We start from the raw sequence: 25,885 nt of genomic DNA, 5'->3' as shown, positions 1-25,885 counted from the left end.
GGGGGTGCCATCTACTGGGGGTGCTATCTACAAGGGGGCTGTGGCACTACCTGCAGCAAAAAAATCTTCTCCTCACATGCACTTCACACTGTGAGGAGGAGGAGAGAGCTAGCGGCAGAAAGCATGGCCGTCACTCAGATCAGATCCAAGTGACAGCCATGTCTTACATGGCACCATAGACTTCTATGGGAGCCGTGCAGCCGTGAAAAAGGCCCAAATTAGGACAGTTTTTAACGGCCTGCTTTACTGGGTCATCAAAAAATCGTCCGTGTGAATAGCCCCATTTGGGGTCTATTGGTTTTACTTAGGCCGTGTCACGGCTGTTGAATAAACGTCCGTCACAAGGCCGACTATCCCTGTCGTGTGAATAGGGCCTTAGTTCAACATATGGTTCTACAGTAATCTAAGTTCGGTTTACTTGAGCTACGGGGAATCCTGGTCTTGCGGACACTTTTCGTTCATTTAAATGTGGCTTAATATATATTAATAGAGTTTCAAAATGATACTAGCAGTAATATGGCTACAACCATAGCTCTGTTAAAGTGCTCCTTAATATTATATGGAAGTCTGCAGATGGTCCCACTTCTGGTCTGGAAATAAAATCTTTGGACCATATGGCACCAAATACTTACAAAGCCCAACTACATATGTCACTAAGGGTATATCCACACGGGTCGGATTTGCTGCAGAATATTAAGCAGCAAATACGGCCCAGAATCCACATGGAAATCCGCCAGAAAATCTGAACCAAATCGTGCTGATTTTAGTGCAGATTTTGGAGCAGATACTTCACCTCATTGGCGTAGGAACACACCAGGCGGATACGCTGCATAAAACTACACCGTTATTAGACAAAAAAGTCTCACAGGACACATGAATGTCAGGGTGGGAAGCAGAAATCACAACCACCCACTACATTTACTGAAGATAAAGACTCCAAATCATATATATAAACAAGAGAAAAAGAAGTCCATATCAAAAAGGTTGGAAAAGTAGAAAATCTTTATTTTAAATCAACACATGAGAATCTAAAACAAGTCTTTATAACTGGATCAGAGTATAATACACTTTATCAGAAATATATATAAACAGTAAAAAGTATACAAAAAAATCACATATATATTATATCCCAAGCCAAGGAGATATTCGAAATGAAGAGTATATGTCAGGTGAAGTAGAAGATAGAGTAAGAGCTTACACCCAATAAGCATGATCAATGAAATGGGTATATAAAAAGCCTGACAGAACCTCCATGGTATGCTTACCCATATTTCCGTAGTGTAGTGGTGTGACCCAGAAGATAAGGTAGCGCCCCGACTCGCGTTTCGCGTATAGCTTTTTCAAGGGGCCCCCTTGAAAACCCTATGACCCCTTGAAAAAGCTATACGCGAAAACGCGCGTCGGGGCGCTACCTTATCTTCTGGGTCACACCACTATACTACGGAAATATGGGTAAGCATACCATGGAGGTTCTGTCAGGCTTTTTATATACCCATTTCATTGATCATGCTTATTGGGTGTAAGCTCTTACTCTATCTTCTACTTCACCTGACATATACTCTTCATTTTGAATATCTCCTTGGCTTGGGATATAATATATATGTGATTTTTTTGTATACTTTTTACTGTTTATATATATTTCTGATAAAGTGTATTATACTCTGATCCAATTATAAAGACTTGTTTTAGATTCTCATGTGTTGATTTAAAATAAAGATTTTCTACTTTTCCAACCTTTTTGATATCTATGGACTTCTTTTTCACTTGTTTATATAAAACTACACAGTGTATCCACCCTGGAACGCGCAGGGCGTCCGAAAAACATCTGAAATTTGTGGTACAGTTATTAGGGCGGCATATCCACTGTGGAAATCCTGCAGCAATGGAAAAAAAAAAGTTTATACTTACCCCGGTCACAGTTATGGCGTTGCATCCCTCTCTTCTGAGTGAAGCCCGGCCTCCTGGGAAGACTCTGTAGTGTATGTGACCGCTGCAGCCTTTTCATTGGCTGCAGTAGTTACATGGGATGAAACATCATCCCAGGAGGTGCTCAGAATAAAGGATCGTATCGCAAGGACTACGGCCGTTGGTAAGTATAAGCTTTTTTATTCATTTCAAATAAAATATAGCTTTTTTTCTCTCACTTGTAATTTTTGCAGCGGAATCGCAGCATTTAAGCCACAAAAGGTGCAACACAAGACTGTTGCGGGTTTTACCTCCTCATTGAATTCAATAGGAAAAACCTGCAACATAAGAGCAGCGTCTCCGCAGCATAAATTGACATGGTGCGTTTTCAAAACTGCACCGCAGGTCAATTTATGGATGGTTTCGCAGCTGATTTTTTCCTCTGTGTGTGGATCAGATTTGTTCAACTCTCATCCACTCTGCTGATACTGTAATACACTGCAGATTTTTCATCCACGAATCCAGATGGAAAATTTGCAGCAATTCCTCTATGTATGAACGTAGCCTTAGGCCCCCTGCAAACGCTGCAGATTATTTGCAGGAATTTCTGCGACTAAAAATCTGTTCCATTCATGTGAACGGGGCTGTTTCTGCTCTGTATGAATTTCTGCAACAACATCTGCGGCGTGTGCATGGGAGTTTATAGTAGTTTTGTTATACTGGGCATGCATAGAACTGTGCCAGCTAGCGAGCCCACATCATGGTAGAGGCAACTTAAAGCTATGGTGATACTTGGCTAAAATGGGGAGTATTACCTTCTCACAACATGAGCCCATACTGTACCTCCGAGTGCCTGCGATTTTATATTGACACTCACAGACAGTGGAGTAGATATAGTATACCATGTGACCGTGACATCATGTGAGGGGCGTTCCAGGCAACGTGAAAGAGCCGGTGCGAAAGAACCTGGTGAGCTGCAGAGGGGGCCTGTAATGTATTGTATTGTATTGTGCTGTTTGTGGTTGCAGTGGAGGGAGGAGAGGGGGCCCTTTAAATTACAGACCCCTTATCTCCTCTCTCCACTGCAAACTGCACAACACAATACATTACAAACTGTGGGTCGTGACCCCCTTGGGGGGGTCGTGTGATGACCTCCTTGGGGGTTGCGAGTCACTCACCGAGGTCCCGGTTCCAACTGTATCTGCGTCCTCAGGACACAGATACAGTTTAATTCAATGCTGGAGCAAGGAGCTGACGGCTCCTTGCTCCAGCATTCACCGTGCCGTGAGCCATTAGCGGCACGACGCAGACAGGCGTGATGTATTGATGTCATTGCGCCAATCTGCACCAAGTCACTCATAGCACGAACCAAGGGAGGAAAATGATCTCCTCCACCCGACGTGGGAACGGGGATAGGTAAGTAATTTTTTTTTTTGCTATTATTCACATATGGGGGCATTATACTGTATGGGGAGCCGATATGGCGGGGGCATTATACTGTATGGGGGGCTGATATGGCAGGGGGAATTTTACTGTATGGGGGGTTGATATGGTGGGGGCATTATACCGTATGGGGAGCTGATATGGCGGGGGTGAATTTTACTGTATGTGGGGCTGATATGGCAGGGGCATTATACCGTATGGGGAGCTGATAAGCAGGGGGCATTATATGGTATGGGGAGCGGATATGGCGGGGGCATTATACTGTATGGGGAGCATTATACTGTATGGGGGCATTATATTGTATGGGGGCTGATATGAGAAGGGCATTATACTGCATGGGGCAGCTATGGGGGCATTATAATGTGGGGGCTGATATGGGGATCATTATACTGTATGGGGTCAGCTATGGGGGGCATTATACTGTGTGAGGGCAGCTACGGAGCATTATACTGTGTGAGTACAACTATGGGGAGCAGTATACTGTGTGGGGCAGCTATGGGCGCATTATACTGTGGCGGGGCAGCTATGGGGATCATTATACTGTATGGGGCAGCTATGGGGATCATTATACTGTATGGGGAGCATTATACTGTGTGGGGGCATTATACTGTGTGGGGGCATTATACTGTGTGGGAGCAGCTATAGGTAGCATGATACTGTGTGGGGACAGCTATGGAGGCATTATACTGTGTGGGAGCAGCTATGGGGAGCAGGATACTGAGTGGGGACAGCTATGGTGGGCATTATACTGTGTGGGGCAGTTATGGGAGCATTATACTGTGTGGGGCAGTTATGGGGAGCATTATACTGTATGGGGGCAGCTATAGGGAGCATTATACTGTATGGGGTGCATTATACTGTGTGAGGGCAGCTATGGGGGCATTATACTGTGTGGGAGCAGCTATGGGAAGCAGGATACTGTGTGGGGACAGCTATGGGTAGCATTATACTGTGGGGGCAGCTATGGGGAGCATTTTAACTGTGTGGGGACAGCTATGGGGAGCATTATACTGTGGTGGCAGCTATGGGGAGCATTATACTGTGGGGGCAGCTATGGGGAGCATTATACTGTGGGGGCGGGCAGCTATGGGGAGCATTATACTGTGGGGGGCAGCTAAGGGGAGCATTATACTGTGGGGGCAGCTATGAGGAGCATTATACTGTGTGGGGTGCATCTATGGGGAGCATTATACTGTGGGGCAGCTATGGGGAGCATTATACTGTGGGGGGCAGCTATGGGGAGCATTATACTGTGGGGGCAGCTATGGGGAGCATTATACTGTGTGGGGTGCATCTATGGGGAGCATTATACTGTGGGGGGCAGCTATGGGGAGCATTATACTGTGGGGCAGCTATGGGGAGCATTATACTGTGTGGGGTGCATCTATGGGGAGAATTGTACTGTGGGGCAGCTATGGGGGCATTATACTGTGGGGGCATCCATGGGGGTTGTTGGGCAAGGTGGCTGGGCATAGGCGCGTGCAGGGGTCTGATGGTATTGGGGAGGGGTAGGGAGGCCCAAGCTGAATTCTTACACCAGGGCCCATGAGCCTTCAGCTACACCCTGCTCACAGAAGTTTTTTTTCTCACAGACTCCATTTGAGCAAAAAAATGTGGCATATTAGACATCATAGCACAGAGATATTTTCCCCTAGACGTATTGCTGTACGGAGGCACCATACAGTGCCATGCATAATACCTATGGCTTCAAAATACGGAACCATTGGGTCCCCATGTGCCACCCTACAGGCTCTGTGCACACATCTTTGCATTGTGCATGAGACTAGACACAATAAGCCACCTACATATGTGAAGAGCACTGCCATGATCAAAAAAAGTACCTGGAATGAACTCTGCCAAGCCCTTTAGGCCGGGTTCCCACATAGCGTAAACGCTGCAGAATTTCCACAACGGAATTCTGTGTGGAAATTCTGCAGCGTTTAAAGTAGACGCAAAGTGAATGAGATTTAGAAAATCTCATGCCCACGCTGCGGGGGGTAAAAACGGCACAAAAGTCGTGAAGAAAGTGTTCTGCGGTGCGTTTTTCAATTCTGCAGCATGTCAATTTATGCTGCCTGTTCTGTGCGGAGATGCTGCGTGTTTGGCCCATAGACTTCAATGGGGAGCAGAAATTCCGCAACAGATTTATATTGTCGCGGTTTTTACAGCGTTTACGCAGCAGAAACGTAGTAACAACCGCTGGAAATCCGCAGCTGCACTTGTATTTTGCTATAACCAATTGTTTAACACTAAATCCAGAGGTAAAACTGCTGATATGAGCTGGAAAAACGTCACTGTTTGGTGCAGATTTCTGTCACAGATTTATCAGCGTTTGTCTTGAAATTCCACTACAGATTTTCTGTTACAAAAAATCTGCGGAGTATCCTGTGTGTGGGAAACATACTGTGTGTGTTAACCTTCTGTGACACCGTTCTCATGTATATTCTGTGTATGAAGCCGTCAACCCACACACGGCTTTTAAAGCCTGTCAATTACTGTCTAGCGCTGAATTTGATAAATACCCCCCCCCCCCTGCCCCCAACACAGTTAACTGCTGCAGAGGAGTAAATGAGTGCATGATGGACACGCTATATACTTATCAAACAATAAACCCTGACTATTTCCTCTAACAAACATCTTATATTTGTATGGAAAATTGCAGCTTTCCAGCAAACTGTTACCTGCAATATATGTCGAAATTATTTTAGCGATTATGTATATTTATTTATGCATTTACAAGGTTTATGCATAAAATTAATAAAACTGTTTGCTTCACTTTTATGGTTAAGGTGCAGACATTTATCTATATAATATCCACCACACAAGCAGTTGTATATTAATGCATAGCCATCATGCGGCCAACACCTGGAGCCTCACGCCTGTGGTCCTACGCAATCAAACTTAGGCCCCATGCGCACAACCATAGCTTTTATCTGCAATTACGGATCCGTAATTGCAGATAAAATTCTGATGATATTTACAGGTGTTTGTCTAGGTCGTAGAAATGAGCTGCAAAAAATAGGACATCTCCTATTTTTCGCATTTACAGACTGTGCTCCTATACTTATAATAACGGATAACACTCCGCGGCCCACCTGTGCAGTATTTACTGATCGTAAATACTGCATGGACGTGTACATGGGGCCTTAGATTTATATGGTTCTATGGACATTTATGTTCAGTTCGAAAGAACCTCATGGAGTTCTGGTGACCGTAATATGGAGCCATGTGCAACCAACCTAAAGGAACACTCCAGGCCTCATGCACACGACCATAGCCATGTGCACGGCTGTGATTTCCGGGTCGGCCGGCTACGGAGTGACAGCCGCGAGCCGCCCGCAAATCGCGGGCTGTGCACATGGCCGCGGCCATTATTTTCAATGATCCCAGTCATGTGCATGGCCCCATAGGAATGAATGGGGCCACAATTCTCCCATGGATTTTTGGGGAAATTGCGGCCGCAAAAGCACGTTCGTGTGCATGGGGCCGTACTGTTATATGCCTAGAGCACAGTCTGCACACGTCAGTAGTGGTTTTGCATGCCGCAAAACCACGGATCGGTTGCGGTCGATTGGACCTCAAAAAACCTTTATTGTGCATCCATGTGTCATCAGGATTCACGGATCCGCAACAAAAAAAAAAAAAAAAGATTTCACCAGTAGTGTGAACCCACAAATCCGGACCGTAAAAGGACTTGTCCTGAGTTTTTTCAGTCCAGATTCGCAGCACCAACACGGATCTGTAAAAACCACAGTCATGTGCATGGAGCCATAGTGTTCATTAAATTCTGGTATCATGCACCACCCCCCCAAGGCCTGTACTAGGCATAACACAATGTATAATTTTTGCCTGAATTGTTCCTTTAAAGGAAACCTGTAACACCGGCGGCGGGTACCACGCATACCAGCAGTCCTGGATGCCAGGACTCATACCTTCTTTCCCCAGCGGCCTGGTCCTGCTCCCTGTTCAGGCCGTCAGTGTCTGCTTTGTTTATCTGCTCACAGCCGCATGTCCCCTAATGCGTGCGTGTGCTTCGGCCAACTCATAAAGAGCCAGTGCACGCACAATTCCAAAATTCATCTACCAATCCGTTTGTTCCTAATAATAATAATCTTTATTTATATAGCGCTAACATATTACGCAGCACTTTACAATTTAGGGGGAACATGAAACAAACAATATCAGACATTACATAGTGACAAAGCTAATTTACAATTCAAACAGAGGAGTGAGGACCCTGCTCGCAAGAGTTTACAATCTATGAGGAAATAAGGGAGACACAAAGTGTAACAGTATTTGTTCTGTACAATAGTCCAGCCATTTTTTATATATATGGGGTGGTACACATAAAGCTGCATGAGCCGGTCACCAGCCAGTATCCGTGTATGACGGACATGAAGAGGAGTGTGAGGGAATCTTATTCTGATGACTAATCTAAAAGGGGGCCATGGGAAGGAGTCAGATTAGGGAATGTTATAGGCCTGTCTAAAAAGAAGAGTTTTCAGGGCACGTTTAAAAGTGGATATTGAGAATTAATCTGATTGTCCGGGGTAGCACATTCCAGAGGACTGGTGCAGCACGAGAAAAATATTGGAAACGGGAGTGGTAGGTTCGGATTATGGAGGATTTTAATCTAAGGTCATTGGCAGAACGTAGAGCCCGAGTAGGGTGGTAGACCGAGATGAGGGAGGAGATGTAAGGAGTTGCAGCACTGTGGAGAGCTTTTGTGGGTGAGAGTAATAAGTTTTAATTTTATTCTGAAGGGGATGGGCAACCAGTGCAGTGACTGGCACAGGGTAGAGGCGTTGGTGTAGCGGTTGGTCATAAAGATGAGCCTCGCTGCTGAATTAAGGATAGATTGGAGAGGAGAGTTTAGTGAGGGGAAGACCGACTAATAATAAGTTACAGTAGTCAGGACGAGAGTAAATGAGAGCAACAATGAGAGTTTTGGCTGTTTCCTCAGTAAGAAAAGGGAAGAGATGTTTTTGAGGTGAAAATGACAGGAGCGTGAAAGTGATTGAATGTGAGGAGTAAAGGAAAGATCTGAGTCAAAAATAACCCTGAGACAGCGAGCGTGCTGCTTAGGAGTTATGATAGTGCCACACACTGTCATGGAGACATCAGGTTTAGGGAGGTTAGTAGATGGTGGGAACACAAGGAGCTCAGTTTTAGAAAGATTCCGTTTCAGATAGAGAGAGGACATGATGTTAGAGAAAGTGCACAATCACTGGTGTCTTGTATTAGAGCGGCGGTGAGATCGGAAGAGGCATATAATTGGGTATCATCAGCGTAGAGATGGTACTGGAAGCCAAATCTGCTGATGGTTTGTCCAATAGGGGCTGTGTAGAGAGAAAAGAGGAGCGGTCCTAGGACTGATCCCTGAGGAACCCCAATAGCAAGTGGATAAGGAGAAAAAGTAGAAACAGCATATGACACACTGAACGAGCGGTCAGAAAGATAGGAGTAAAACCAAGAGAGAGCCGTGTCTTTAAAGCCAACAGAGTGGAGCATGTTAAGTAGGAGTTGGTGGTCTCCTGTGTCAAAGGCTGCAGAGAGATCCAGAAGAATCAGGAGAGAGTAATTACCGTCCGATTTAGCCGCCAAGAGATCAGTTGAACCTTTACTAAGGGCAGTTTCTGTGGAGTGTAGAGTGCGGAAACCAGATTGTAAGGGGTCTAGAATGGAGTTAGCAGAGAGATCGCGGATAAGGTGAGAGTAGACCAAGCGTTCCAGGAGTTTGGAGATGAAGGGGAGATTAGAGACTGGTCGGTAGTTAGTAGCGCTGGATGGGTCAAGAGCTGTTTTTTTCATAATGGGTTTATAATGGCATGTTTAAAAGAGGAGAGAAAGATACCAGAGGAAAGAGAGAGGTTAAATATTTTAGTCAGGTAACGAGTGACAGCCGGGGAGAGGGGCTGGAGGAGGTGTGAAGAGATAGGATCACTAGGGCATGTAGTAAGACGAGAAGAAGACAGGAGCCTGGAGACTTCTTCTGTTATCGGGTCAAATTCTGAAAGTGAAGAAGAGGGAGTGTGGGAGGGAAGGGGGTCGATGTTACTAGGGGACTGGGAGATATCATGCCGGATGTTGTCGATTTTAACTTTAAAATAAGTGGCCAGGTCTTGTGGATTATGGACTATATGAGGCACGTCCACAATTCACCTCGTCCGCTACCAGCCGGTTTCCAGCTATCCCATACCAGCCGGTGTCCAGCTATCCGCTACCAGCCTGTGTCCGGCTATCCATTGCCAGTCTGCCTCTAACTGTCTGTGACAAGCCTGAAGCTTCCGGTCTATTATCGTCTGGTCTGAATCCAGCTTTGAAGGTACCATCTGCCAGTGCCTATACCTGGTCCACTGGATCAGCCGCTACTCTCTCCGGGACCACCTCAAGAGGTAGCGACCTGGTAGCCTCCCCATAGCCCAGATCCTCATAGGAGGTTTAAAGGATGAATTGGGGAGGCTTCTTGGATAACGCTGTTAGAAACCCCAAGTCAAACCCACTGGTTGTAACAGAACCAGTCATATTGGACATGAACTATCATCTTAACCGTCTAGTAGGCGGTCCTCCTCAGTAATTGACAGCTATCTCTGTATCCATACTCCCACAGGGACAGCTGGAATCAATCACTCAATCCCCCTGCAGAACTCATTAGCCCAAAGTAAGTAGAGATTTTGTCACATTGGGTTCGTGGACCCACTGGGCCGTACCGCCTTGACGGTATGGCAGCTGGCCAACAGGGCGCAGGCCACAGTCTATAGTTCGTATAGTGTACCTGTGGCAGCTTGGACAGTAGCAAGGCAGGCTCAGCTGGGACTAGGCAGCAGGTAGACTTCAGGCGTGGAATACAGCACAGCACGACTACAGCTCAGCATGGCACTTGACCAGGATAGCACGGGATACAGGTACTGGGAACACTGGGAACTGGAAAACACTAGGAGACTATTTTCATAGACAAACTTTGGGTATGACAACAACACTCAGGTATAGGAGGAAGGGGCACAGCCCTTCTTATAGCCCAGAGTGCTCTGGGAGCAATCAGCTCAATCTCCCACCTGCGTGCGCTTTGGCTTCTTAAGTCTGGACTGAGCTCGCGAGCGCACCCTGGTGGTCACTGTTGAACAGAATGGCCGTATGTGCAGACATCTCTGGAGAGAAGGGCATCGACTAGATGGAAGGAGTTTTGTGGTCAGCGACCACGGACGTTACAGATTTCAATCCATAAATTACAAGTTATTAAAAATCTTTTTATTCTAAAAAATATATATATATATATATCATTATTCCCAGCTCCTCCTGCTCTATTACTTTAAGTGAGATTTTTCCTTTATTGTTACACAGATAATAAAGTTTGATGATTCTCCATATGACAGCAGTAAAGGCTTCAAATTGTCCACTGTCAATGTTTTACGTAGCCTATTTTAGTTGCTAGCTGTATAGGTAACAACTAATACTGTCTTCATTACATGAAGGTCACAGGGCCAGACTTAAGTTGGTTGAAGCCCCGTGCAGAACTTTCTATGGATGCATCCGCTAGTGGCATACCATATAGTGCCAAAATGTTAAAAAAAAAAAAATCATACAGTGCATAAATATCACTGCCTAATAGCTGGATCTTGTGCAATTGCATTGCCATAGGTTTGGGCACCAAATGTAGGATTATGGTGCAAATCCTTCATGCTCTTGGCAACCAGATCAGTGGCTCCCCCTTCGGTAGTGACAAGTGATGTTCCCTGTGGAATAGCAAAAGTTACACACCATGGAAGGATGCCCTGAGGAGTCAATCAATCAGACTCTAGAATGGAAAATCTTCTACGTTACACGTTTCCCATTCCTATAATCCTGCATAACAAGGCAGATTTTACCATTTAGGAGTCATTAGGACCTATATTTATTTTTTTTGTTATTTTTTGAGAAAATGCTCTACATTTGATTCTTGTGTCTTTAGTCAAATATTACCTTATTATCTCTCTTCTGAAAACGCTAGTATATTTTCAGTTACTGATCAACTGAAATATATAGTATAGTTTGAACTGAAAATCAGCAACTTCATGTGCCGTGAGTTTTTTTAAACAAATGTTTTTATTGTGATTTTCACCATAAACAATTATTTTCCTAAGTTTACGGCGCTGGCACTCCTTTCACCACATTAGCAGTCCGGTGATGCTATCACAGGGTGTCAATGGATTACTATGGCTGCCAAGGACCATAAGAAGGCCTCCAGGTCTGCCATGTGTATGCTTATTTAGGTTTTGTCGGACGCTGACAGGCATAATACCCTTCAATACAGAAGTATTGCAGTTTATTATGTAAGGAATAAAACTATTGCCTGGCTAAATCTCATAGTGGGACTAAAATAAAATGTAGAAAAAAAATGTGAGAAAATATAGAGAAAAAAAGATTTAAAAAAAAGACAAAAACAAAAAATTTTCCCCTTACAAAATGTTTAAAGAAGCACTCCAGTAATTGTTTGGCCTATATAGTGCAGCTTAGTCTGCTATTAAAGAATAATGTAGAAGCTCTTGTGTATACTTGTTTTAGATGATGTGCCATTTATGGGTTGTCTGCCATCTTGATTCCTTCTCCCCTAATGCAGCCTACATTTTCTATGAAGGTTCTGGCTTCGCAGAGGCAAAGGGGGTGTAGTCTCATCACACTGCACTTGTTTTGCTGTGTGAGTCCTATGTAAGTGCAGTAAGTGATAGATCAGTGACATAGAACATCTATCCTTACACTGCAGAGTCTCAGTGTATTACCATGTGATGCAGCTTGTGTCTCTCTCCTCTGCCTCCTGCTTGTGATAGGTTTCTCCATGTCAGCCCTTACAAGCAGGAGATAGTGAGCAGTATCTCATGGAAATACACTGGATTCTCTGCACACAGAACTCACAGATAATATAGACAGGCAGTGTAAGTCAGGGGAGTTTATAACACTACAGTTAATCATTGTATGGAATTACCTATTATATCACTTCACTCCTGGCGCCTTAGAGAGGGCAGAAATAATCTCTTCAGCAGCACTATATGCAAGTGGGGACATACAGAGAAATAGGAAGGGTGGAGTTTGGTGGGTAGGGGAGGTGTCTGAGAGCTAATCCTGTAGTTCACAGGAAGTCAGCTACATAGTAGAGACTGACCTCCTGTCTACACATGAGAGAATGGTCTATTTTGGTGGTGAGAATGAGATCACATGACACAGCTGCCCATAACGAAAGGGTTCAAAATGTATAGATGAAGCAGAGCTGGGAAGAAATAAATGACACTTCTACAATATTGCTGCAGAGTTAGCATGATATATGTAAAAAAAAAAAAAAAATACTTCTGGAGTGCTTCTTTAATTACAGAAAATGAAAATATGAAAAAGTACACATAATTAATATTGCCGAACTGCAACGATCTGTGCTAACGTGTTATTTACCTTGCATGGTGAATGCCTTTTTAAAAAAAATGATGTAATTGCAATTTTATGTTTATCCACCCTCCCAAAAAAAGGAATTAAATTAATCAATAAGTCCTATGTACTCCAAAATGGTACCAATGAAAATGACAACTTATGCGGCAAAAATCAAACTCTCATAAAGCGTTATCAATAGTAAAGTTATGGATCTCAGAATGCAACGACACAAAAACAAATGAGTTAAAAAAACAAACTGCTTTTTTTTGTGCAAAAGTAGTAAAAAACATAAAATAACTATATCAAATTTGGTAGCACCTTCGTCGTAATTACAACATGTGATTTAATCCCTAGATGAACACCGTAAAAAGAAAACTAAAAACCAATTTCTTGATACCTTGGTATGCATACAAAATAATAAACTTGTAACTGATTTATTTGTTAAAGACACGGACTGCAACAATCTACTCAGCTTTGACAGTCATCACCCTAAGGGGATGATCAAATCCCTACCGTATAGTCAGCTATTGAGGGTTAAACGGATTGTTGATGATCCCATTAGTTTAGACCATAAACTCAATACGATGGTTAGGAAGTTCATAGACAGAGGATACCCAGAGCGTCTTCTTAAGACACATCTGGAAAGAGTTAAACGAGTGGATAGGGCCCAACTAGGGCAGGATAGGAAGAAGATTCAGCAGAAAATGGATAGACACCCTATGGTTTCCACATTCAGTGTATGCAGTCCTAATGTGGCAAATATTATCAGAAAACATTGGGGAATTCTGAGTAACTACTATGATAAAGTGATAGAATTTCAATCCCCTCCTTTATTTTCATACAGAAGACCCCGCAATTTAAGGGACAGATTGGTCGTGACGGATGTCAGTACAAGGAATGTTCAGGGCAGAGGTAGACAACAGGACTCGACACGGAACGGTTGTTTTCCCTGCCTGTCCTGTGATAGTTGTGCGATTATTCTCAAAGGCAGTTCTTTTTTGCATCCTACTACCGGTAGAGCTTATAAGATTACCTCCTACTATACATGCAGAAGTGACTATGTTATTTATGTTCTTCAATGTCCTTGTAATTTGATTTATGTGGGGGAGACCACAACTGAATGTAGACTGAGATTAAACAATCATAAGTCTAGCATACGTACAAAGAAGGTAGAACTCCCTGTAGCGAGACATTTTGTGGAAATGGGTCATAGTGTACAACAACTTAGATTTTGCATCATTGATAGGGTTCCCCCCCTCAAACGGGGAGGGAATAGGGAATTGATCCTTAAACAACGGGAGGTTCAGTGGATCAATAGACTAAATTCCCTCTACCCTAACGGTCTCAATATTGATTACCCCTTGAATGTATTCAAATAAGTATTTTATTACATCTAGGACATTGTGGTCCAGATGGTTTTGAGAGGTCATTCTCTTCATGTACAGCCTTTAGATTTGGCCTCTGCGGCGTTCCTTGGGGATTCCTTTGCCTAATGATATCTGTTCATGATCCCTTCACTACTATATTGTCTGATGTATAGGAATAGGAAAGCTATTATACTGTAATTTTTAATATACCTCTTCTTTCTTCTTTTTTATAGATTGAAGTCTCGATATTGATATTGGAAGACACTTGCCAACTGGAACAAGGAATTCTGTACACATGTGGCCTCTTTTTTTCTGTCATAGGAGAGTGTTATTGAATAAAAAAAAATGTCATTTAAATTTTTATTTAGATTTTTCTTTATCTATGTGAACTGCAATAATGTTGTTGATTTTGCACAGCTCCACGACATCTGCCATCTATGTTTGTTCAGTATCATTTGGGTTGCTTATTGTCTCTTTTTATATATATACGTTTTGAGCCGTGAATGATAGCTCCGCAACGGGGGAGTTCTGATTCGAAGGTACAGGTTTTTGCTCATTTTCCAGAGATCCCTTAATAGGAGTAATACTACGCGCCTCTGTGTTGATGATAGATCATCGCATTGGTTGAGTATTTCTTCGTGGGACTTGAGTTCTGCACGCTATGCGAGCGGGCGTTCTCTTGTCTCTTGGGACATAAGGTATTCCAATTGAGCAAAACCTACCACTGTGCATCTTATACACAGTTTTCATACACTCCTTCTTGACTAGCGGAATGTGTTATTCACGACTTCATTAGAGGTATTTTAGTGGTATCTCCACCCTGTAAACTGTAGTTCTGGCATATTTGCCCTTAACAAACATGGCGTATTATGTTGCATTGACCCTAACACGACTGTGCGATTTGATGGGCCTCTGCTAGTGATGTAATCATGTCAGCTGTTGCGTCGCTGTGCATCGTCACGGCGAGTCAGATCACATGTGATAGCCTTACTCAATGGACAGATAGAGTTGGGGCATGTGCAGTTCGGTGTTTGTAACGCCGGAAATTTTCATTCCACACATGTTCTGTTCAGGATGTCCTTGTTTCTCCAGATTGGTGAGTGCCAGCTATTGTGTATTATAATGTGATTATTAATCAATATGCAATTAATGCATTACACTATTTTATAGGCACGTATGACACTCGTTGGAATTTTAAAGTTCTTCATACCATTTGTCAATGTTTGACTCTTGTACACATATATGTAATATTTTGTTACACTGTTACACGGGGTATTTTTTTCAATATGAAGTGTATAATTGCTGCTATTTAGATGATTTGTTAATTGAGCTTTGTGCTCCCTATATATACCTGTGTGTGCTTTTCACTAATTGCTTGAAAATGCTTCCATGGAGGAAGTGAAACGTTGCTGTGTTGGGTGAATAAATTTCATTTTTTGCTATTGAGTGCTGCTTCTTTGCTCGATTTTTTCCATATACCTTACTGGAAGAACGTCACTCCCTGTTATTTGAAGCTTAGCACCAGCTGTTTTTGTTTTTTTGCACAGTGCTGCTCCTATTATATGTTTGTTTCTGGTCTCTTGTTTTAGATGATGTGCCATTTATGGGTTGTCTGCCATCTTGATTCCTTCTCCCCTAATGCAGCCTACATTTCCTATGAAGCTTCTGGCTTCGCAGAGGCAAAGGGGGTGTAGTCTCATCACACTGCACTTGTTTTGCTGTGTGAGTCCTATGTAAGTGCAGTAAGTGATAGATCAGTGACATAGAACATCTATCCTTACACTGCAGAGTCTCAGTGTATTACCATGTGATGCAGCTTGTGTCTCTCTCCTCTGCCTCCTGCTTGTGATAGGTTTCTCCATGTCAGCCCTTACAAGCAGGAGATAGTGAGCAGTATCTCATGGAAATACACTGGATTCTCTGCACACAGCACTCACAGATATTATAGACAGGCAGTGTAAGTCAGGGGAGTTTATAACACTACAGTTAATCATTGTATGGAATTACCTATTATATCACTTCACTCCTGGCGCCTTAGAGAGGGCAGAAATAATCTCTTCAGCAGCACTATATGCAAGTGGGGACATACAGAGAAATAGGAAGGGTGGAGTTTGGTGGGTAGGGGAGGTGTCTGAGAGCTAATCCTGTAGTTCACAGGAAGTCAGCCACATAGTAGAGACTGACCTCCTGTCTACACATGAGAGAATGGTCTATTTTGGTGGTCAGAATGAGATCACAGGACACAGCTGCCCATAACGAAAGGGTTCAAAATGTATAGATGAAGCAGAGCTGGGAAGAAATAAATGACACTTCTACAATATTGCTGCAGAGTTAGCATGATATATGTAAAAAAAAAAAATACTTCTGGAGTGCTTCTTTAATTACAGAAAATGAAAATATGAAAAAGTACACATAATTAATATTGCCGAACTGCAACGATCTGTGCTAACGTGATATTTACCTTGCATGGTGAATGCCTTTTTTAAAAAAATGATGTAATTGCAATTTTATGTTTATCCACCCTCCCAAAAAAAGGAATTAAATGAATCAATAAGTCCTATGTACTCCAAAATGGTACCAATGAAAATGACAACTTATGCGGCAAAAAACAAGCTCTCATAAAGCGTTATCAATAGTAAAGTTATGGATCTCAGAATGCAACGACACAAAAACAAATGAGTTAAAAAAACAAACTGCTTTTTTTTGTGCAAAAGTAGTAAAAAACATAAAATAACTATATCAAATTTGGTAGCACCTTCGTCGTAATTACAACATGTGATTTAATCCCTAGATGAACACCGTTAAAAGAAAACTAAAAAAACAAAGGCAGAATTGCTGTTATTTTACCTCTTCCCCCAAAAAAATGTTTTTCAATACAATATATGTACCCCATTAAAAAATACAACTAGACCCGCAAAAAGGACTCAAACGGCTTTGTCGAAAGGTAAACACAGAAAATAGCAAAATGTGAAGTATGTAAAATTTAAATTGTACAATTTTTCTGTGAATTCTTTCTTTTTGCAGATATGTTGCTGATGTATTATTAGCTCTGCATGGAAGTAATGGCAATGAATTACTGTAAGATAAACCATATATTACATTACAGATGCTCTTGCAAACTAAATGTATCTGTTTCTTCTTATAGCTTCTATCACATACTGTCAGATTATCTACGTATATTTTTCTACAAAGATGGTTCTTATATACTGTGAGACGTTCTGAACATTGCTTGCCTGTATTTCTTATTAAAAAAAGTTGCTAAAGCCAAAAATTGGACATTTTTTAGATTTGTTTTGTCATAGAGTATTCCCAGTGAGGGAGGCCGCAGTTCTGATCTTATATTACTGTGCCATTTACATCTGGTAATGAAAAAAAATAATTGCAGAAATTTATCAAAACTGTCTAACAAAAAAACTGAGTATTTCGTCCTTAGCAGCCAATCAGAGCTCAGCTCCCCAATAAACTGCTGTACAAAAATTAAAACTGCACAGTGATTGGTTGCTACGAGCAAGACGATTTTGATAAATGAGGCGCAATTATTGTGTGCACAGATGCCATGCCTGCCCGTAACTAGAACATTGAAAATATGTATGGACCTACCATGAAGCAAATGTAATCGAATCACATCTGAAATCCATTAATTTTCGTTAAATTGTAGAAGTCCTCAAGGTGTCCTGTCCAAATGAAAAATAGGATGTGATGTATTGGCAAGGGATGGAGTTGTAGACATAATCATTTTTTTAATTTAGATGCAAAAAGTTGAAATATTACCGGACCTTATTTATCCCCATCTCTGTGCCTCATGTTTATTTGTGTGCACAGTATATAAAAGAAAAATAAAGCTGCGTACAAACACAGCTCAAGTGGATGTACAGCTATGGCCTTAAGAATGGGGTAAAAATTACCCACTATTTATTATTTTTCATTTTACTCGCTTGAGTGCTTTTCATCTATAATCCATGACTAAAGCTCAGCTGCATTGTGTATTGGAAGCTTATGCTCTACCTTTCGATCTCACGACAAGCCACCATTTTCGACACTGCAGCTTTGCAGGTTCAAATTGTAAAAAGACAAAGTTCACAAGCAGATTTGCATGACTGCAAGGACAGAATTATTATATCTACAAGTGAAACTAAAACACCAGTGAGGAAAAGAGGAGACTGAGAAAAATAAGCATCAGTAAGTGGATACTAGAAATTTGCTGTAAATTATACTTATGAGGTGCGTTCCAAAACTAATGAGAATGATTTTTTACACTCCCCACGAGGACGTCGTGAGGAAAGTGGGGATGGAGGTTGTTATGGGGTATGTGGACCATCATCAGTTGAGCCCAAGCCTTTCGAAGCTTTGGTACGTTACAAAAGTGCACCCTTGTTTTTCCCTCTCGTCATGGACGAAAATGCAGAGGAGCATCGAGCAGCATTACGCAATAAAATATTGCATAAAACTTGGAAAAACAGCTTCAGAAACCTTAGAAATGCTGAAGACAGCGTATGGGGAAGCTTCTTTATCGTCAGCCCAAGTTTTCAGATGGCACAAGGCCTTCAAAGACGGAAGGGAAGATGTTGAGGATGAACAGCGCTCAGGGTGACCTTCGTCAAGAACCAAAGTAAATGTGGCTGTTATCAAGGCTGCTCTGCATCAGCGCCGAGTGCGCCCTGACATTGACAAAACGTGGATCATCCACCATGAAAATGCGTTGGCTGTGAGGGAGTTTTCGGCACAAAAAAAACATCCCTACCCTTCCTCACCCACCCTATAACCCTGACTTGAGAACGTGTGACTTTTTTTTGTTCCCCATAATCAAAACTTACCTGACAGGACGCCACTTTGGTACTGTAGAAAACATCCAGTCAGCCGCAACGAGGGCTCTGAAAATCCTCTCTCATGAAGACTTCCAGCACTGCTTGGAAGAATGGCAATGTCGCTGGAATCGTTGTGTTCAGTCCCAGGGGACTTACTTTGAGGGTGATGGAGCCTGATTGTATGTTTCTTGAATAAAAGGATTTTTTGGGGAAATCATTCTCATTACTTTTGGGATACACCCTGTATTAAAGGGAGTCTGTTACCAGAATGTCCGTATTAAACTAGTAACAGTGGATTGTAGAGGAGACTAACATGTTTCTAGCGTTTATATTTCATTTTCTGCTTACTGCCTCCTTTGTAGAGAAATACGTTTTATTAAGTTTATGCAAATAAGCATTTAGTTTCAACGAGGGTGTCACCATTGCTCCTACGTCGCTCCCCAGTTCAACCCCCCTCCCTTCTTACATTGATTGGGAACAAGGCAGCGTAATCAGCGCATTCATGCCTGGCCTCATACTGTCTGTAACCCGCGAGCATGTCCCTGCTCTTAACTCGGCGCATGCACAGTATGATCTTTCTGCTCGACATCCTAATCGGCACTACTGCGCATGCGCAGCGTACCTGCTCTTTATTCGGCGCATGCGCAGTAGTGGCAATTAGAATATTATAAATTATATATAATTTTTTTTTATGCCCTGAGATATTTTAGAAGTACTTTAACTTTTTCTAGTGATTTATTACCGATGAGAACCCATGGGTTCTGGTTCATGGGCCAGATGTTGGTATGTTCGGAGCTGTATACAGGCATATAATTCTTGAGCATCTAAAATTGGCGCAATTTAAAGATTTTATCTGGTCAATATTAGACGAATCGCCCTATCTCGCTTTCCAACGCGGCAATGCTCCTATTTCTACAGGCACTAAAACATTAGGAAACAAGTAGAGGATCAAATCTGAGCGGTCATGCTGTTCTTCTCCCCTGCACATTACAAGAGGGGAGACTGAGTGCACAATCACTGATCCTCATATATTATGAATTTTAAAATTTACTAAAATGTCCAAAAGTTATTCTACTCAAGAGTGCGCAGCTTATGAAAATATCAATATAACAGAAATTCATTGTCCAGCACTCAAAATGAGCATATATATCCACTATATGTATTAGTAAATTCCTGCAAAAAAATATAATCTCAAACTCAAGTATTATCAATGCACAGCAGCTATAAAATCAATGAGCTAAATCCAGTCGAGAAAGCTGAACTGGTCATTGCTGATCTCACTTGTGCCACTAAACTAAAATCCAAAGTGCTAAAATAGTCATTATTAATAAAAATGATAATAATAATAATAATAATAATAATGCTGGTGGCGTAGTAAAAAATAATTAAAATTATATTCTGATCTTTACTCTTCATGGTTTACATTACATTAATTTAACATCAGTACCAGACACTGCAAATACAGAGAGAGGTTTTGGTGGTCTACATACTTAGGCCTTATGCAGACAGCCATATGGCTCCATACAAGCCCCATGTTGTACAAAGCTGTAATGCGGCACTCTTAGAACTTCCATGAGGCCCTACTGTACCTCCATATTCCCCCCATTTCATACAGAGGCACACAGCGGTTATTTTTGTTGGATTCTTACAGAATTCAACAGAACAAAATGATGCCACGTTCCATCGGATGCTCTATTAGGGAGGTGTGCGCATTGCCTTTAGGGAAGGATACCTCCAGAATCGGGTGGCATACAGAGGCACTATACAACGGCAAACAGAGTGCCAACGCCTCTATTGTACATGGCCATACGTACTTTGTGTGCTTACGTACAGGCTCTGTGCTGGAGACCTTAAACAGAGTTTATAGACAATTATGCAATTTTTTTATAATATATGGAATAATAAATTATGGATTATATACCAAGATGCTATCTAAAAGTTGTGTTTGAATGTATACATGTTCTCAGCACCATATTTTTCATTTGGACAGGTAAACGGACTTCATTGTTCAGCATGTGGTTATTATTGTTCATTATATTTTGTTTTCTACCTGCTAGAAAAGTAGACTTTTCAATAAGAGAATACCAGGCATTGACTTTTTTTGTGTTAATCTGTGGGAATTAATTGTTCTTTCAATCAATTTCACATTTTGTTCCAAATGCATAACACCTACAGCTCAAATCTTAAGGTGGCCATACACATTAAATAACGGTCGGTCGAATGCATGTTATAGGCTATCTCCTATAGGAACAAAGAATCAGGCATGTTAAAATCCAACACGCCTAATCCTTCTTTCAGCTGACATCTGCCATTGGGGGGGGGGGGGGATTGGGTGGTCACTCTACATATTAGATAGTCGGCCAGTCTCACCAAAATTAGTGGGTTTGGTTGAGTTTGGTTTAATGTGTATGAGCATCTTAAAGGGGATGTCCAGTCCCTAAAAATGTATGGCCTATCCTCAGGATAGGCCATCCATATCTGTTCGGTTGGGGTCCCCCTCCTTACACCCCGCCGATCAGCTGTTTTGAAGTGGCCGCAGCGCTCATACAAGCGCAGCTTCCCCTTAATTTCCTTTACTACTCACACTGTGAATCACCAGCACACTTGTAGCGGCGGTTCACAGTATTATAGCCTTCTCCCATTGAAGTGAATGGGACAAAGCTGTAATACTGTGAACCGCTGCTACAAGTGTGTCGGCAATACACAGGGTGAACAGGAAAGGAATGAAGGGGATGCAGCACTTGTATGAGCGCTACGGCCCCTTCAAAACAGCTGATTGGTAGTGGTGCTGGGAGTCGGACCCCCGATGATCAGATATGAATGGCCTATACTGAGGGTAGGCCATCAATTTTTTGGGACTGGACAACCCCTTTAAACGTTCTGAATGAACATCAGCAAGTTGTATCCATTCTTTTTTACATTTACTGAAAGCCACTGATCCAAATAATTATTATTCATAACTTATGCTGCCATTAATACAGAAATTATCAAAGTGTTCACAGTTCTGAACAATTTCCTTCACTTAGTCAACAAGAACAGTATAAGTAGGATTCTCCAGTTTTAATACTTTCGGATATTTTTTGTACATTAGTAAATGAGACCTATATATGTACTGTCAAGAACCTTTTTAAATGTATGTATCAGCACGCATTAAGACATAATATAAAGCAGCAATCTTCTGTTGTAACTAAATAGCAATAAGCTTTCAATCTAGAGCAGAGTAGAACATATGGAAATAAAATGTCTGAATTGGTGCCTTTCATCTTATTAAATCTGTATCGTTTTAGTAAATCACTTTGGTTGTCAGCTTCACTTTTTCTTAGAAGGGTCTCCTGATGATAAGCTGGATGTCTCGCCACATGAGAATGATGCATTAGACAGTTTGCGTGCCAGGTCCTTCACAGTGAAAGACACTCTTAGTACCCGCTCTTCACTCTGGCTTATAAATGAGGGTCATGAACGGGGGATCATTACTCTATTAACTTAGGATTTCCGAATATGGTATTTGAAAATGGGTTTTCTAAACTAGACAACTGCTTTATTTCATAGCATAAAATAAACTGTTAAGGGCTTCTCTACTTTGGACAATCCCTACTTTTTGAAAAGACCCTTGACAATAAGCGGCTTACAAAGTGTCTCCCTGCTGGGACACCCAGTGATCAGCTGCAATCTGTGGGGAAACCTGTCAGCAACGGTTCAATGTCCATGCAGCACCTCTGCAGGGGAAATTAAGCATTACACAGTGCCCATTTACATCAATGGGTTGTGTAATGCAGGACAGTACAGGTCCTCCAGAGCAAGAGACAGTCTTATTAACCGCTCCCACTCCACCAGAGATGAGGATCCTTATCAGGGGAGCCTCCTTCTATTAAGACAAAATTCCCGAATAGGGTGTTTGAAAATGGGTTTTCTAAACTAGACAACACTATAAAGCATACTGTAAGAATTAGCATCCTTCAAACTATAAGCAATTTTGATAAATGAAAGGCCTACAGTATTATAGTGAGATCTTCGATCTAGTACAAAGACTACATTTGTATTGAGATTTAAGCTGCATTCACATCTGCGTCCGTTCTGGTCAGTCAGGGCTCCGTTCTGAGGGAAAGCTCTGACGGAATGTCAGAACGGAGCCTTGACTGACAAGAACGGAAACCTTAGGTTTCCGTTTCCATCAACATCTATTTCAATGGTGACGGATCCGGTGCAAATGGTTTCCGTTTGCCTCCGTTGTGCAAGGGTTCCATCGTTTTCACTACGGTATTGATTCCGTCCAAACGACGGAACCCTTGCACAACTGAGACAAACGGAAACCATTGGCACCAGATCCGTAACCATAGAAATCAATGGTTTCCGTTTGTGTCCGTCAGGGCTCCGTTCCGACGGAAAGCTCTGATGGAACATCGGAACGGAGCCCTAGCGCAGATGTGAATGATGCCTTATGTGCAAACTACTGAAGAAGGAGTTCAGACAGCTCTGAAACGCATTTACGTATTGCAAAATATTAGAGCATCCTTTTATGCAACTAGCCTTGTTGAAAAGAGTTCAGCTGGCGTCCTAGCGTCAATAAGGCTTTGTTCACCTAACGTATATGTGAACGAAGCCTTAGTGAAATAATATTAAAATAAACATGCGTCCATAGGAATTTTAAAAATAACCAGGTTGTAAAATGACTTGAATCATTGTGATACCAGGATACATGTAATCATAGGCATTGCAGTGGTAACCATATCCTTGGCGATTACTTGTTGGTAATCCCTCGGTGTATACAAGTCCGTAGTAAGGTAGTCAGCAGCATATCTGGATGTTACTAAATACATTTTACAATGCTTTAAATTTAAGTAACTCAATCTGTTTTTAAAGGTTACGTGGGGACGACTAAATTGAGACAGCCGGTTAATGGATTCTGGTGCCAAGTACTTACACTCTGCTTTGGCACAGATAAGACAGGCCGTGGTACTGTTGAAGAAATTAAGTAGAGCCGCTATCGCTGCACTGATGTCTGTGTTGCTGGGATGAAGGTTCAAAGTGGTGAATCTCTGAAACTGAAACCTTAAAAATTCCTCAGGTGATACTTTTATGTGAGGTACCTGATGGAAAAATATGAAGAAAGAGTTAGTACTAAAGAAATGGAGAATTGAAGAAAGATTGGCTAGTGAGTCAAAGAAAAGCTGAGGCACCAAAAGACCACAGAAAAGGAAAAAAACTTTATACATTAGAGACTTGGGGGGTTATAAAAGTTCTTATACAGCGACTCAAAGTGTTCACTTTGGAAACTTGTTTCCCACATTTATTCTCCTCAGACGATAGAAAGTAAGTGCTGCGATCGAGACATTTATAGCTGGGTAAAATTTTAAACTATGGACAGTAAGGCCCCTGCACATAGGACAGAAATGATGCAGAATTTGTCTGGCGTAAAAGGATCTGTGGCGCAGATTTTCGATCTTCAACATGTCGATTTATATTGCGTAAGCGCTGCACAATTTCCTCACAAAAATTTTGCAGCATTTCCGTCCCGTATGCAGGGGCCCTAAGTGTTCTGACTAATGGGGCAGATTTACATGAGTCAGAACTAATTCTTTTTAGTACCATAGACATATCATTAATATCATTAAGGACTCATACACGCTGCCGTATAACGTATACTCCGTGTTGTACAAAGCTGTAATAGGGCACATGTAGAGGTGCATGGGGCCTTACTGTGCCTCCATATACCTCAAATGTCATCTGGAGGCATATAGAGTTTTTTAATGATTCTGTATGATTCAAACAGAAATAAAAAGAGGTCATGCTCCATCGCATGCCGTATTACGGAGATATGCTCCCCTAAAAGCAATGCTACTAGGGGCAATATCTTTAAACCATGGTACCCAATGGAGCAACATACCATGGCACACGGAGTCCCTGTGTCTCCGTTCTACGAGTGCTGCCATACAGCCTCCTGGTAAAAGCTGTGCACTGTGCATGAGGCCTAAGGATCGTAAAACTGTTTTGGTCATTATCGTCATATTTGCGTCTATAGCCACCTTTACGCACATAGATTTTTGACCTTCAAACAGAACACTCTAACATAGTTTGTGCAAGTGTCAATTGATTTGATTCTAATCTGTCACATTTTCCACATTTGTCTGACCTTTGGTTGACAATAACAATGATCACGACTATTGTAAATGGTGATCTAAGAAAGAGTAATAAAATAAAGGATAAAAATAATTTTTTTCCATAAAAATAGCATTTATGAAAAAAAAAAATAGCAAGCAGAAAAACAGATTTGGTATCCCCGTAAACATAACAATCCGCAGAATATACGTTAACATTTTGTTTATACCACAGGGTAAACAGCGTAAAAAAAAAAAAAAAAACTGTCAGTTTTGAGTTGTTTTTTTAATGCATTACTGCTCATATTTTTTTTTAAATAAAAGTTAAATGCCAAGATATATGCACCCCTAAATGGTTCTATTAAATTATACAACTCATTCCGCAAAAAACAAGCCCCCACATCTGTATGCAAACAGTGGCATAACTACCGCAGTAGCAGCTGCTATGGGGCCCGTGGCTTGAGGGGGCTCCCCCATATGCCCACGCCGCCGAGCCTCCAATAAGTATGGGCCGGGCGACACAGGCCCTCTCATGCTTGTAGGCGTCACTAGCACCGGAGGGGGCCCCGGTGCTAGCGACAGCCAAATACATGCACTAGCGCTGAATAGCCGGGCATGTTCCGTGCCCGACCATTCAGCACCTTACAATTATGCTGATTGGCTAGCGGCGCGATGATGTCATTGCGCCGCTTCCATGCTTGAAAGGCCCTGATTGACGGGGCAAGTCATTCTGCCCCACCAATCAGCGTCTTTGGACGACGCTCGTTCAGCTCCTGCAGACCTGCTCAGAAGAGAGCAGATCTGCATCGCCAGAGAACAGGAACGGGATCATGTGAGTATGTAAAGTTTTTTTGTTTTTTTTCTCTCATAAAACTGT

The 25,885-nt window shown here is 42.1% G+C and overlaps 1 protein-coding gene across 3 annotated transcripts in view; it reads right to left on the bottom strand.

The window, feature by feature from the left end:
• The window catches only part of GRIK4 (glutamate ionotropic receptor kainate type subunit 4), a 289,366-nt gene that overhangs the window by 112,709 nt on the left and 150,772 nt on the right, over positions 1-25,885 (bottom strand). For all 3 annotated transcript variants that reach the window (XM_075840105.1, XM_075840106.1, XM_075840107.1), the window contains exon 5: positions 23,835-24,000. In XM_075840105.1, coding sequence (XP_075696220.1) covers positions 23,835-24,000 — 166 coding nt within the window. The remainder of the gene's footprint in view (positions 1-23,834; positions 24,001-25,885) is intronic.

This window comes from Rhinoderma darwinii, chromosome 10 (genome assembly GCF_050947455.1).
Source record: "Rhinoderma darwinii isolate aRhiDar2 chromosome 10, aRhiDar2.hap1, whole genome shotgun sequence".
Classification (NCBI taxonomy): domain Eukaryota; kingdom Metazoa; phylum Chordata; class Amphibia; order Anura; family Rhinodermatidae; genus Rhinoderma; species Rhinoderma darwinii.
This window is presented reverse-complemented; position numbering and strand designations above follow the sequence as displayed.